The 14,963-nt window shown below is 39.9% G+C and overlaps 1 protein-coding gene across 9 annotated transcripts in view; it reads right to left on the bottom strand.

Moving 5' to 3' along the window:
- The window catches only part of ryr3 (ryanodine receptor 3), a 110,990-nt gene that overhangs the window by 12,854 nt on the left and 83,173 nt on the right, over positions 1-14,963 (bottom strand). For 7 of the 9 annotated variants that reach the window (XM_071467778.1, XM_071467772.1, XM_071467773.1 and 4 more), the window contains 25 exons: positions 14,829-14,950; positions 14,529-14,578; positions 14,379-14,439; positions 14,048-14,286; positions 13,544-13,625; positions 12,607-12,737; positions 12,339-12,457; positions 11,290-11,488; positions 10,363-10,457; positions 9,927-10,072; positions 9,632-9,719; positions 9,429-9,521; positions 7,345-7,512; positions 6,654-6,713; positions 6,391-6,525; positions 5,862-5,974; positions 4,588-4,684; positions 3,398-3,510; positions 3,227-3,278; positions 3,062-3,118; positions 2,854-2,953; positions 2,284-2,363; positions 2,030-2,106; positions 1,859-1,932; positions 836-850 (listed from right to left, as the gene is read on the bottom strand). In XM_071467778.1, the coding sequence (XP_071323879.1) occupies positions 836-850; positions 1,859-1,932; positions 2,030-2,106; positions 2,284-2,363; positions 2,854-2,953; positions 3,062-3,118; positions 3,227-3,278; positions 3,398-3,510; positions 4,588-4,684; positions 5,862-5,974; positions 6,391-6,525; positions 6,654-6,713; positions 7,345-7,512; positions 9,429-9,521; positions 9,632-9,719; positions 9,927-10,072; positions 10,363-10,457; positions 11,290-11,488; positions 12,339-12,457; positions 12,607-12,737; positions 13,544-13,625; positions 14,048-14,286; positions 14,379-14,439; positions 14,529-14,578; positions 14,829-14,950 (2,566 nt within the window). The remainder of the gene's footprint in view (positions 1-835; positions 851-1,858; positions 1,933-2,029; positions 2,107-2,283; positions 2,364-2,853; positions 2,954-3,061; positions 3,119-3,226; positions 3,279-3,397; positions 3,511-4,587; positions 4,685-5,861; positions 5,975-6,390; positions 6,526-6,653; positions 6,714-7,344; positions 7,513-9,428; positions 9,522-9,631; positions 9,720-9,926; positions 10,073-10,362; positions 10,458-11,289; positions 11,489-12,338; positions 12,458-12,606; positions 12,738-13,543; positions 13,626-14,047; positions 14,287-14,378; positions 14,440-14,528; positions 14,579-14,828; positions 14,951-14,963) is intronic. The other 2 variants (XM_071467774.1, XM_071467780.1) reach the window with 1 other exon arrangement.

Below are 14,963 nucleotides of genomic sequence, written 5' to 3'. Positions count from 1 at the left end.
CTGTAACCCCACACACAGTGATTTCAGTCTTTATTTACTGTACATGAGGAGGTCTGACAATATGTGAATTCAAAATCTCAGAAGCAATTAATATGTGGCAAGCAGGACAGGTTTCATGTTCAAATTTTTTTGAAGTCCTGGGCCTTTAGATTGCAGGTTCAAAACTGAATCCAAAGTGCTTTTTGTAAAAATGCTCTTACATTAAACAACAGTGAAACACTAGGACATTTCCATAAGCTGGAGGAAGCCTGATAACTTTCACATGCAGGCCAGTATTGGGCCTGTTGAAGGATATCTTTTCAGAAAAAAAAGGAGGAGACAGATGTGGTTACAGAATTCACTTTAAAAATCAACTAGATAATCAGGTCAACAGATCTATACAAAATGAGTAAAATACATTTCTGCAAGCAGATAAAACCATGTGAAAGTTAGACATCTGTATGTAAACCAGCTTTGTGAAATAGGCCCCAAGTCCAAAGCAAGACAAAGCTTTGCTTAGGCTGTGGTACAGTCTACAGACCTTCAGTCAAACCCGTGGGAGATGGCACTGATAGCCTTAGAACAACAGATTTCAGCATCAGTAATAGGATTTGCATTAGTAACATAAGGGGAATGGGAACAAATAGCACACAAAAGGACAGGCAATGGTTTCTGAAGATCCACTTTCTGTGTACACTCTAACAGTCGGCATGCACAGTGTGTCCCTACAGACATCTGGGCATGGGGGAGGAAGTGGCTTTGTACCAAATAAAGCAGGAGTATGGACCACAGATGTGGAGGAGACATTCAAGGTGGAAGCATAGCCATATCAGGATGATCTAAATTTGCTATTTACCCCGCTCAGTGTGGACTGCCATCGATGAGTTTTTAAAATGACAGGAAGGAGACAAACAATACACGAAGACATAAGCAAAAAGAGAGGACATTGAGTTACAATACGAAGAGATATGAATATATTGGCTACGAGTGAAAAACAAAGTCATGCAGTTAAAAAACTGTTTTAGACGGGGGAAAAAAATCATAGGCCTAAGTTGTTTCCATGTTGCGTCTAACAAAATGAGTATCAAATAAGAGTTCTGTCATGGTGAAAAATTGATAACAGTAACAGAGACACGAGTAGTAACAGTGAATTGTTAAACACACGGTGAAAATGTTTAGCAGAGGGTTGAATGATGAAAAGACGGACATAGTTTGATGTGAAAAGCATCAGGTGAGAGTGTTTGTGTTTTAAGAGAGGGAAACTCTGGTATTAATGCTGGACCATGTCGTCTGTGACTGCATGTTTTGTATTTATTCCTTTCTACAGATGACTGGACACCTACCTCAAATGCCCCCCAATATCACAAGTTAACAGAAGGGAAAGTTAACCATTTGCTAAATCCCTGTACATGCTTGATAATGCAGCGTTACATAATATATTAGGCTCATTCCTGCTTTGTTGATTACAAAAGACGACATTAAAGACACCACACTGACAACTTCAGTGACTTAAAGACTGTAGCGCAAGCAGCAAACTACTTTTATTAATCAAAATTTACATTAATAGTAATGTAATTTTGATTGTTTTAACTACCAAGGCCATACAGAAACTGCTAATTAGGAAATAGCATTTAACAAGAGCTTTGAATGGACACTGGGGTTATACAGTTGTCATGGTTCAGCATTAGCTTGGGCGTGGGGTGGGGGTGGGGGGGTCGAAAATGTTGTTGTCTTGTGATCAAGAGTAAAGTCAGGAGCTTCAACAGGCATGTACTGAGCTTCAACACAAATTTGTGTCAAAAAAGTGGAGCTAAGTCTAAGAAGAGAAAACAGGTAGAATTATCACATAGTGCAACCAATAAGATAACTCTTCACTTACTTGAACCTTCCTCTGTCACCATGCCAAGACCTTCTGCTTTGTTCTGCCTCTCAAATGCATTCAAGTCCAGGACACTAAGGAAAGATATTCCCAAGTAAAATAAAAGCACTTGAAATCTGTGCAGGTTTCTGTTTCTGTTTTTGCAGCACAGATACAGCAATATCACAGTACCTGCAAGACTGCATCAGTCCTGAAAGACTCTTGAAAAACCCTGCATCTCTTTTCTCTTTCAGGTAATCAAGCATTTTCTGTGATAAAAGAGAACAAAAGCATTAAATGCTCTTCTGTCAAGACCACATGCTACACCGGGCGGTGATCGTTCTGTATGGATATACTATGCAGTCAATATTATTGATGACTAGATAGAATAATAAAATGGATAGACAAATCAGATCAATACTAAATTATTCTGATGTAATTCTGACCTGCTGAACTTGCACATTGCCTCCATTTAGGATGGAGATTCCCAGTTTGAGGGTGCAGGTCACCATGGGGCCTAGACGACCTGATGGCAGATAAAAACTGCAAATCAAACTCAGGATAGAACAAACATTGGAGACAGGAGCAGGTTTGCCTGGCGCTAAAGATTAAAGTGAAGAGTGTTCTGCAAAAATTATTATCAAAATATATATATTTAAATTGGACATTGACCTCATATGCAGTTAAGACTCCCTAGTAAACTCCAGAAGATGAAACTCTTAAGGTGGCAGTTGTTTAACGCGGGGTACTCTTCATCATATCAGCAAGAAGGAATTGACATACAACAAGGCCATCAAGTGAAATAATTATTAAAAGATAATATAAAAATAAAAGAACTAATTATTTTCAAAATTCAAAGAAAACCAAGAAAAACCTCCTCCATGTGTGGTTGGTATCCAACAGCACATAAAAGGCCAGTAGTCCTTATATATTGAGCATGACATGTCTGACAAGGATAATAGTGGATAAGAGTGTAAATTGGCTGACTGGAGCTCAAATTATCAGATAATGATTACCTTTACTGGCGCTGATCATCTGCAGCACCATCTCCGCAGCCCCGCGGGCGTGCAGCCTCGCCTGCTGATACAGGATCTTCTGCTTTTCCATTTCCTTTTCCTGAAACCCAACAAACACAAACACACACACACACAGAGGAATTGCAAAAAGGCACATTTTTAACAGTGATAAAAACTGCTACTGAGGCCTATGAATTAACGCAAGTACCTCAAATGTCTTTTCTTTTCCTTCCTCCTCTTCTTCCTCTTCATCCTCTGCACAGCTCTGAAGACACAAAATTCAATGTTCAAAGCTCAAGTATCATTTTATTTACCAAGAGTAGGGAGGTTCCCCAGAATTAATTAATAATAAAGAGAATTAAGAGCCCACTACCTTTGCCATCATGTCTGCATATGCAATATACAAGGGATCTTCCTCCAAGTAACTGAAAAAAGTAAAGTCACACTGCATTACTGTTTGTGTACTGTATTTTGTTCCACAATAAAAGCATGTGTGTCTTTTTCTGAAACACAGAATAACAGACTCACTCTCATGCTCCCTCACCTTCTCTCTGTCAGAGCGTTGTGGCTGAAGTGGAGGATGAGTTGATGGAGAGGGTCGGGCTGGATCTCAGCCACCTCCTCTTCCTCCTCCTCCACAATCTTCATGGGGGTTTTCTGCAGGAGTCCACAGGTTAGCAACCGTTAGCTCCGCCCAAGTCTCATGTGGTCACTTTTCATCGCAACACAGCTTCAACTCTTCAACATTTTCTTTATCTTTACAAACTCATTGACAGTTGTGCCCATTCACACATTTGTCACACACTGAAATGAGTCATTAACATTCAACTAGCACCGGCATGCAGATGAGTTTTTGTCATGTCCTGGTGATCTGTGGAGAGGACAGGACGAGGAACATTAAGAGTGGATGATGAACAGTCTTGGAACCAGTTCTCCAATACATGCATGTTACAGCAAACAGGTGCAAGCAATAAGCCATTTGGTGATGACTTTGAACATGAAGAATGATCCTGACGGTGAAGGAGCCTGACATTGAGGGACTATCACAGCTACACACATCTCCAAGAGCCCAAACTAATCTGACAGATTTATAAATAAAACTGACAATAAAAATAATCTTCTTCCCAACAAGAACAGTGAATCTGACAATTGTGATACTGAATCTGGTCTGAAGCTGGTCTTTAATCTTGTTCAATGGCACAGTTTTGGTGTCTTGATGAATTTGCTGCACATCTGAATACAAAGATCTAATATGAAATGTGGTCTTCACATGACTATGCGAGCATGCCACTGACGTCACGGCCACAAAACGTACTGTAACGTCACCTTCACACTCACACTACAGACTTACAGAGTACAGCGAAAAGACAACTGATGGGTTGGATCCAGATCTGACAGCCAAACAGCTAGTGACAGTCTCCTACTGTAGTGAAAGGCCCTCCTTACCACTGCTGTCAGAAAGGCATAGCCTGCTTTTCTAGAGCTGTGAGCGCCGGAGCTGGCCCTGTGTCTCCTGAGTTGGTCATGCAGCCTCTGACCCCTGACGGATCTCTGTTTGAAGGGTTTTGCACGCCTAGAGCGGGGGCCCCTGGGCGCTTTGGGTGACATCCCCACCCGGGCGCGCTCCCAAGGTTCGACAGGCGCGGAGCTAAAGAAGCATTCGGCAGACAGGACTGGCAGAGGGGTGCCAACGCAGGGCACACGGGGCGAGGGCAAGGCAAGCCCAGTACTTACTGCCAGATCCTGAACTAGCTTCTCCTCAAAGGAGTACTCCTCTGCCTCTATCCAAAGTCTCTCATAGGCCGGGATGAAGAGGTTGATAGCGCGATGCCTGGGGAGGGGGAGGTGAGGGGAGGTGGGGAGGAATGGAGGGAAGTGGGGAGGGAGGTACAGTGGCATTAGGGCGGGTTCTGGTGAGTTTTTGGAGGAGACAGGAAGGAGAGATGTAGGGGGGAGGAAGGGGTTACAGGAAGTGCAGTTCAGGCAGGGTGGTGATTGGTCAATGTGGGACCCACTGGCTCTTCTGACTGGTCACATTTGGAAACTGCAGTTACTTCCACTGGGTTTGTAAAAGTCATTAGAGGAGCATGCACACTTTAGGGGGGATATCCAGTTTTCCAACACATCAGCACATCTGTGAAACAACTTGTATTCTTTTCTTGTAATTATTAGATTCACACATATTTTCCTTAACAAAAGATGTGTTGTAAAACTGCACAATCTTTGGCAAAATGTCAGATAAAAAACAAATCTTTAAATCATCAATAATAGCAGGAAACAAAATGACATAAAACAACTTTTTATATCTTACTGCAACCAAACATAATGTTGTAAACCAACTAGCCAACTTATCAAAGTCAAGATTGTATTTAATAGATTTCTTTCTGTCTCTCTTCTTCTTTTCTTTCTTCATTCCTTCCTTCAGGGTTCACTTGAAATGAAACAGAGGCCTGCAGCTTGTAGTGTGTTTCCACTTTCCAAATAAGTTTGTTTCCATCAATTCTTGGGCTCATTCTAGCTGACCAATCAGAATCAACAGTGCAGAAACAACTGGTTGCTAGGCAGAGATCGGTCCACAGCCTGGTGGATGAAGGGGGGGAGGGTTGAACAGATGAAGCATTCGCCCCGTAGTTTCACTTTACCGTCAGCAGGGAGAACAGGCGGTCAAAGCTGGAGGCTTTGAATGCCCTTTCCAGCCAAACCTCCCGATAGCCATTCAGGAAGTAATTATTATTTTTGTATCTGAGGGAGGATGAGGTAGTGTTATGCAAAAAAAAACAACACAGAGGAGAAAATGTCATTAGGGAGGCGATGAGGGGTTTACATGGGCACACAATCAAGAAAAAATGCCCCATCCCCCCATGACTACTTGGTGATTGCTTGTTATGTACGGTTAGATTGAGACAAAGCAATGTCCTAACTGGGTTGTTTAAATAGTTCATGTCAATATTTCATTATTGACATTGTATATCAGTTCTGTGAGTGTTACAGGTATAAAAAAGACTCACCTGGGTAGATTGTAGAGTGGAGCCATGCGGAAACAAGCCACCACAGCACGCTTACGTTGTTTGGACAGCAGCTTCTGCCACACACACTTCTTATTCCTCAGAGGCTGCTCCACCTAAGGAACAGGGAAATGACACAGCAGTGTAGTTGCAATAAAGATGTGATTTATGTAGCTTTTTATCAGAACAATGACTTAAAGAATGTGATAATGCATTAAGTATTATCTTGGTATTGTATACAAGGCTGCAACTAACAAATGTTGTCATTTGCCATTGATCTGTGGGTCACTTTTTGCTTTATTTGTTCATGTCATAAAATTGTGGAAAAAGCCTATCACGAGTGCCCAGGGGGTTTTAATCAAAAGTCTAAAACCTTTGAGAAACTTGAATTGGCTAATTAAATAAAAAAGTGTTTCATCACCACAAGCTATTGCTGTGTCACATAGCATAAGCAGATACTGTTTAATATATTTTCCATTTTTACTGATGTTTTGATAATATTTGAGATTTAAAGTGATGCCTGTGTTTTTACCTGCTCCAGGTGGAAAACTGCCGCAGAGATGCTCTGGACTCGAACCACTGTGTGTTCTGGGTCTGTAGGTAGGCCGCTCTTCACCACCACGTCCTTGTATAGGTCCAACTGCCACTGAACTGCTGGATCATCAGACTACAAGACAATAACCTTCAAATCAATAACTAAACTACAGCAAATTATACTTAACAGCGTTAATACATCTACTTTTAGTTTTACTGCTCTTGCTGCTGGAATTGCAGCTACACAGAACATCATCTTACCTTGTCCTGAAGATGGAGATTCTGACGCAAGTGGTCCATCACCTCATCATCTGTGTCTTTCTATGAAGGGAAGGGTATTCATCATAACATAGAAAAAATTAAGTTAGTATGACATTGTCACACATTAAAAAGGAAAAGTAGCCATCAGTGGATTTCATTTGAAAAATATATCTTTCTAGAAATAAATAATGTCTATTTCAGCATAAAAGGTGTTTAATATCCATCAGGTCCAAAATCTGTCTTAATTTATGTCAACTCTTTCTGAGTAACCGCTATCATAATGAAATTGAGGCAGAGGTGGTGTTAAAGTGCTGGTAAAGCATACCATACAGACTGAAGATAGGGCTGTCAGGTAAAGAACAGCCACAGCTATTCAAGTCTGATTAAGAGGCACCACTCTGGCTTCCAGTGTACAGTAAATGTATGTCTGATAGAGGATTAGGAACGTTGCGCACTGTAGGAACTTCCAATGATTAACTTTGTTAGAGCCTCTCCTTCCAACGTCATTAAAATTATTCATCAGTGAATCAAATTATAAGGTCTAGGATAACTTGAGATAAGGCTGAATGAGGACATGTAATAAGAGAAAGGAGCTTGTGCATAAAAAATGTTAAAATATCAATTATTATATTTAGTTAAATACTAAGGGAGAGCAAAAAGCTTTTTACCAGGTGATGTTTCGTCAGCTTACCAGACTGTAGCGTATCTTGGCCAAAGAGATGAGCTCCTGGTCACCTGGGGTGCACATGTTGAGGCCAATGGGCAACATCTTCTTCAAGGCAGCAACAATCAGAGAGGTCTGGATGGAGTAGTATTCACCACGGCGACGCTTGTGTTTCCTCTCCTGGTCCCCACCCGACTACAGAGAGACACAATAAAAGTTTGTTCAACTATATTAGAGAGTAGAAGGAATCCAGCTCCTTCTTGGCTGGTCAAATTTAGTTAATCTGTTTTATGGAAAGTCCTGCCTCTACCAATCCGAAACTACCCAACCAAACTGACAAAGAAAAAAACAAACAAAAAAAAAACCAAAACACAAAACTGGTAACAATCTAACTGAGAAAATTAAGTTGCACCTTTTCTGCCAAATTTGTCCACTTAATTCAATTTCATCACTGTGGCAGTGGTATAAGACAAATGATTTCATGATGTAAGTGATTAAATATTTTCAAACATGAAAATGAAAATATTATTATTGTTTCATCAAGAAAGTTTGTTACATTTTTAAAAATTTGGTCAGCTGTGGTTAAATTAAGAATTTTTTGTTGATTTCCACAATGAAGTTATTACATCCTCTGTTTTTGATAGCTCAGAATGATGCTGTTTTGTTGGTTTGTCCAATTTTTACTGGGCAAAATTTTGACCATTTAATGTTTTCTTTACTTCACATTTAATATTTTCAAATTTAAAATAACAATTGTCTACAATAGGACTACACTGTCAGGGCTCAGGAAGTGTGTTTCTCCCTCAAAATATTACATTGAGATGAATCACATGCTAGGGACCCAAACTGCTGCAACATAAACAACTATTTTTTCTCCACTGTGAGTGATCATGTCAAAACAGCTCATAGGGAAAATAAATAAACTGTCCAGCTCTGCCAAAACTAATAAACAACAGTCTGACTGTGACAGCTAGTGGAGCGGCTGCTGGACCAAACACTGTGAACATTCAGATATATGACCTGACTTTACTACTACAAATATCCATATGAAACGTCATATGCCGTAAACCCTTGATGTATAGGCAAATTTAAAAGGTGTGAAGTCATACAGATGATTTGTTGAGCATCTCACATTTGCATATTCAACTTGTTCAGCACATATCAGGGAACTGATTAAAAACACAGGAAAAGTGCTTATAAGGACTTTTCCTATTATTTGCAGATTCTCTAAAATACAGTACCAAGAACTGGAACACTAGGGGATCCCCTCAGGAAGTATTCAGGTTGTGCTGTTCTAAAGTGCTGACACAGTGATGGGAAGAACAGAAGAGAAGTGAGAGAATTCCAAATTAAACCCAGAGAGGACTGAGATGGACTCAGCTCTATCTCTTGGGCTCATTACAACAGGACAGATTTAATCTAGAATGAAGAGGTTTGCCTCTGAAGGTAAAGAGTTATTCTTGAAAGGTCTGTGAGTTCCTCACCTTTACTGAGTAAAGGTTATCTATAATTACATTTCAATCCCAAGGGTCTCAAATTATGATTTTATTATTGATAATCTAAACCAGTAGATCAGTACTAATAACTTGAGTATTTTTTGGCTGGTTAATGACATTTCTGGTTTACAGACCTCAATTTCTGACCCATATGAAAATCAAGAGAGAACATTTGTCAGCATTGATCCCTTCTGTTCTATAGTAAAACTCAAGGAGAGATGCCCGTTTCCTTTCAGTGATTTCTTTAATATTTTTAAGGTTGAAGCTGGCCTTTTTTCTTCAACATGTGTCAGTCAGTCTAAATACTTCTGGACTCTCCTGCCTTTTGTGGTACTCAGCCCCAAGGCTCTTCATTCCTACTGAAGTTGTAAATGTTTAAAAAGGTTTCACAAATATAAAGTTTAATTTTTAACAATCCTCACTAATTTCCTTTAACAGCAAGCCACTGTATTTTTTAGCAAATGTTACCAAAACAGGTAATATTTTAATATAATTGTAGGAGATATTCATTGTTGGTTTTGGTCTTTTAATAGGATTTATTCTCAATAATAGAAAATATCTCAAATTTTGCAATGTGTATCCACCCACATCCTATGTGTTATCCCACATCTTTACCTTGGACATCTTTGTCGTGCCCTCTCCAGTCAGGAAGCCCAAATTGTTGATCTCATTCTGAACCACAAAGTTCTGCTCCTCACGTTTAAAGTTCTGCATTAAGAGGACAAAGAAAAGAGGTTCATTTGAAAGTAAATCCTCAAGACCAATATCCCCCCATTAAAAACCGTATTGTGATATAAACATTTATCAATGAAACTAACATGGGACTTGCACCACAGGATAAAGATCTCAGCCACCATCCTGAAGAGTTCAGTGGAGTCCTCATCAGGCTCTTTCAACCACCTAGACCTGGAGGAAACACACAAACCTACTGAGTGACAATATGTCATGTTACATCTTTGTAGGAAAAGGCACAACAAAGAAACTCATATCCTATGCAAGCATTCACACATTAAAACCAGCCTACATCTGTTACAAACATAAATACCCCCTAGTATCAAGAGAAAAATAAAGGACAGAAAACTAATTCTATCTAAGTGAGCATGAACGTCATACCTGTTATTATCCACATAACGGATGAGCATGGGGTAGAAAGCGTAGAGGTCCCTGCAGAGCACAGCAAACTCATCCAGGATGAGCAGCTCAGCCTCCTGGTTGTCACCTTTACCGTCAGCCTTCAGCAGCTCCTCTTCAGCCACAACCTACATTTGCAGCACATCAACAGCTCATCTTTGGAAATCAATCATTAGACTAAATGTCCTCTCACATGACCTCTTTCTAAGCCATAGTGATCATCTCATCTCTGTGCCTTCTTTCAGCAAGTAAAACGAAGGTATTTTTACTCTCAGAACATGTGAATGAGCAAGATGTTCTCATGTGACAGCTTCATATATACACCACAAGTTCAGCAATGGAGTCAGCCATTTTTCACTGTGCAACAGATACAATGTCAAAACTGTAATAACATGTACAGTATTTTTTAAGCTCTCACCTTCACTGTCTTCTTCTTTAGTTTGTCCAGTGTTGGCAGGAAGTGGGTTCTCAGCAGATCTGCTCCAGCCTTGCAGATGATTGGCTGAGAGTAGACTGGAGACAGAGACAATGAAAAAGACTGATGCTTTCAATAATGAAAGGTATCTGGAAGGATTTGTACCCTGGATTTACAAAACAAACGTAAGTTTTTTCTGTGTCCATGTGGATATTGGCTTTGATGTCAACTGCCATAACTATCAAACTCCAGTCATCACTTAGTTTTACTAAGTTTGTAAGTATTTTTTTTAAGAATACCAGTTTTGCTTTTCACCCTGACCTCTTCAAAAGCAGTTGGACTAATACCAGGAATAGTTAAATATAGGGCACATTGTGAATTTTTCCCCTGTATAATTTTCTTTTTTGTAAATGTTTTAGAAGTACAACATTCAAATGTGGATTGAAAAAGTGAGTGTGCCTCAGGCCCTGTGCTCCCTCAGCAGCCAATTATGTTAATAGGCCTTTCTTGAACTCCCACTAAAGAATGGGCACTAAAAATGTAAAATTATTATTATTTTTATTATGTTCCCACATGAATTCCTTCATTTAAAAGGGTTTATCATGCTAAAGTGTTTCCTTGACCTTAAACTGGACTCTTTCCTTGTTTGTTAATGAAAAGGGATGAACAGGGCAGTTTCTACCTGTGTAGAAAAACAGCACCTCCTACAATGTGTATGTGCATATGTGTGTGTGTGTGTGTGTGTGTGTGTGTGTGTGTGTGTGTGTGTGTGTGTGTGTGTATCCATATATATTTATCCACTGACTTTATCTGACATCCCCAAAGAACTCGTTACAATTCCTGAATTTGCAACTCTGGTAAAAACACAATTTGACCAGTGAGAACCCGAACAGATAACATTCATTTCTCAAACAGCCTTGAGCCTGTCACCTGCAATCCTCTTCATCCAGGGTGCGTCATCAATGCCCAGGTTGTTGTTGAGGATCTTGAGGATATTTCCCAGGATAATACTGAGGTGTTCAGATGTCACCATGGTGCAACACTGGGCACCTGGAGGTGAGCTCTCCGGACCTTTCTCCCACCAGTAGGATAGATAATTACACAGCATGGGAAGGATCACCTCAATCACCTGCAAGATGGACAGGCTGAGGGTTAAATGTCTGGATGAATGAAGGTATGGATGACAAAAGAGGCAATCAAGAAGAGACCACTGTGTTATTTTTGGAAACAAAAGTTCTAGGTGACATTATAAATCCAAGAATATATGCAATAGCTTCCAGTTGTGATGGATTTTGAGCTAACAAAATACAAGGTGTGTATTTATTTGTGAATATGTCATGAATGAACATTAAATATTAAAGTGTTGAAAGGTTAATGTACATCTTGATTGTGCAACACACACTGATAATCTCTGATACGAGTCCTAAACTCAGCTCTGTGTAACTTTCATTTACCAATTACCAAGTCACAGCGGCTATGTAGGTATAAATTCTACTTGTTATATTTGTCCAATGGAGTTTTATATTCATGTATTCTAGCTTCATATGCACATATTTAAATGTTTACTATATCTAAACCTTTTTTAGCTGTTAATGTCATTTTTAATTCTCAGTTTTAAAATTGTAAAATAATATCCTGCACTCAATTCAGAAAATTAAATTAGATCCTAATTAATTACTTATTACGTATTTTATTAATATAACATCACTGGTAGCAAATAAAAGATGAAAACTCTTAACTAAAGGGGTACTGTGGAGATTTAGTATTGCATTAATATAGGCAAATCGCAAGGGACATACAGTGGCTGAGATATCCTGACTTAAGTCCTTAAAATGGGCCAAGCACTAAAAACACTAGATCCTACACTCCCAACAACACAACTCAAGAGCAGATAACGTAGTGAATGTTTTTTGTGGGTCTAAACACCTCAGACATCCAGCAGTTTGCATACATTTAAGTATCCCATCAGCCCTTCAAACCTGTGGCATGTCACTGTAGCGAGCACCAGACTCTGAGACATCATTGACATCTTTCAGAAGTCTGTCAAGACTCGGCATCTCTGGACACATCTCCTCCACTGTGTCCGGCATACTGAGGACTAGAAAAGAAAAACATCAGTTGTTGTGATCAGACATTAAGACTGACTGTTTCCAAGAAATCTGGATTTTGACAATGAGGAGGAAACTAAGAGTATATTCACAGCAACATAACAATCAATATATGAAGGAGAATCAGGTGGAAACTCACTGGCTCTCTCTCGAGGAGTCTTGGTGTTGAAGACAGAGAGTGGGTTGTGGGCGTTTAGGTGGGGCTCCAGGAACGCTACAGGCATGGCTCCCACCAAGGTCGCCAGGCTCTCCCCCAGCGCAGGAAGATGTCTGGATATATTTTCAGTATATTTCAGAAATTGTTGCAATGTACAACATTAAAACACTTTAAACGCTTATTCTTCTGTTTGAAAAGAGCTTTGTAATCCAGGCTGACGTGTGTTGGCAACCAAAAACTTTGGGGTTAGTGTAAGGGCGATTTGCCACAAGACTTTCTGTACACAGCCTTTGCAGAGGTCCACATGGTGTCAGGATTAATTTAGACCAGACAGCCAAGATAAGGCTGCGGTCAAACCTGTTCACTTGTTCTTTTACAGCTCGGGTTGGCTCAAGGTGAGAACATTTCTCTTCCACAACAGTATTGTGAGGTTTTCTGGCCAGTTAGAGAACAATTGCACAGAATTGTGGTTTTAATGAAAATCATTTCACAGCACTCAATGTTTCTGTTGTGTCCTCTACCCCGGGCCATTAAATCTTTTTCTGTTAATAGATTTTCATAAATATATATACAGCTGTCTTCATTTTGTAACACGTGATGTACCACATAAAATTTCACTTTTTACTAGAGCACATGAGCTACTACAAATCACCTAAAAGTCCTGAGTGTATTTGTCACAAACATGAGTTAATGAAAAAGCTCAAGAGTCATAGTCTAATTAACAGCGACAAGCATAATGTAGTTTATGTATTTCTATTTCACAGTCCTTTGATACTTATTAACTCCTAGACAGCAAGTATTCATCATTACCAGGGATTCTTAAACTTAATGATCTAACATACAGCATTGCTCATGTGTAGAAGCCTGAAGCCTGAAGCCTAGAAGCCTCCTGCAAAGTTGAAGGATTTTGGCCTCCTACCTCTCCACAAAGACGTTCTTTCCCGTTCCCAGAGAGTAGAAACATGTCAGGATTCGGTAGCAGGACAGCTGCACGTCATCCACTGAAACAAACAAGAAAACATTTAACATTCACAAAACTTAAACATGACAAGAGGAAAAAGATAAATCAAAACTTACTGAGTGGCCTTAATTCAACACCACACCCTCTTTGTTCATTTTCATTTTCATTGTCATTTTATTCTGTTTATTTTTCTCGCAACTATGGAGTGTGACCATGGCATGACTGACTAAATGAAAAAAGTTTCCATTAATCAAAATGCAAATCAGAAAAGGGGAGGAGAGAGGAGAGGAATAAAAAGAGTTTTGTGTTTGTATTTAGACACTGATGCTATATGTGTTTTGTGATAGTTGGAAATATAAGCCTTCACATACAGTAAGCCCAGCCTAAATATGTATAAACTTGTGTGTTGTCCCCCTGTTTGTTTGTTAAAAAAAGAACTTGTGAATAGAAATACAAACTCACACAGGAGGTCTACTCCAAACTCATATGTCCTGATGTGGTCAAACAAGGCAGTGAGGATGGGCAACAGTGCCACAGTCACATAGCTGATGCTCTGGCTGACACTCTTCATCTGGGCACGGGACTGCATGAACTTCCCCAGTTTCAGCATCTCCACCAGCTTCTCCAAGTCCTCCGCTGCATTCTCAAAGAAAGTCCTAAACCCAGCTTTGACCAGCTCGGCGCCAGACTTCATCACCGTTCTGAGACAGAGGAGGGAGCACAAAATTGTTGTTTATTGTACATGCAGCAACAGAAATGTCTGCTTGATTATGTACCGGTGATTTTTCCTCACCTGGTGTCAAGTGAGTGAGTGAGGATGTGCAGACAGCTCACCATCATTGCTGAGTCACTCCCTGTGAGAGAGACATTTAGTGTAGATATATGAGGAGATTCAAAGTGAAGAGGCACACAAGCGCACAGACAGAGGCAATGCCGACCTTACCAAAGAGAGAAATCCTGTGTCTGACAAGAGCTGCCAGCTTACAGAACAGGCTGGAAAAGACAGGCAATAAGAAAAGAAGTGAACAAAAAACTCCAGAGATAACAATGACAGGCTGAAAAAAGAAAAGCACAAGGAAGGAAAAGGTTTGATGAAAATATGAAAGAGGAATTCTTTTTATGTACTCTTCACTGAGATGAAAGAGAGGATATTATACATACAGGAAGAAAACTCTCTAACCAGCAAAAAACATGTCACTGGAATAACTGATTACTAAGATTATTCATTGCTTTTGCACAGTACCTGGTGACCATCTCTTTCTCTTTGTTAGAGGCACATCCGCAGCTACTCAAGCTCTTGCTGGGTGTGGACAGGAAGTAGAGACAGTGGTTCTTAAAGGTTTGATCTGTCAGAGGAAGCAACACCTGGAGAGAGAAA

Source organism: Trachinotus anak, unplaced genomic scaffold (assembly GCF_046630095.1).
Source record: "Trachinotus anak isolate AG129_WGS33_773 ecotype Australia unplaced genomic scaffold, CSIRO_AGI_Tana_v1 ptg000031l, whole genome shotgun sequence".
Lineage (NCBI taxonomy): Eukaryota > Metazoa > Chordata > Actinopteri > Carangiformes > Carangidae > Trachinotus > Trachinotus anak.
This window is presented reverse-complemented; position numbering and strand designations above follow the sequence as displayed.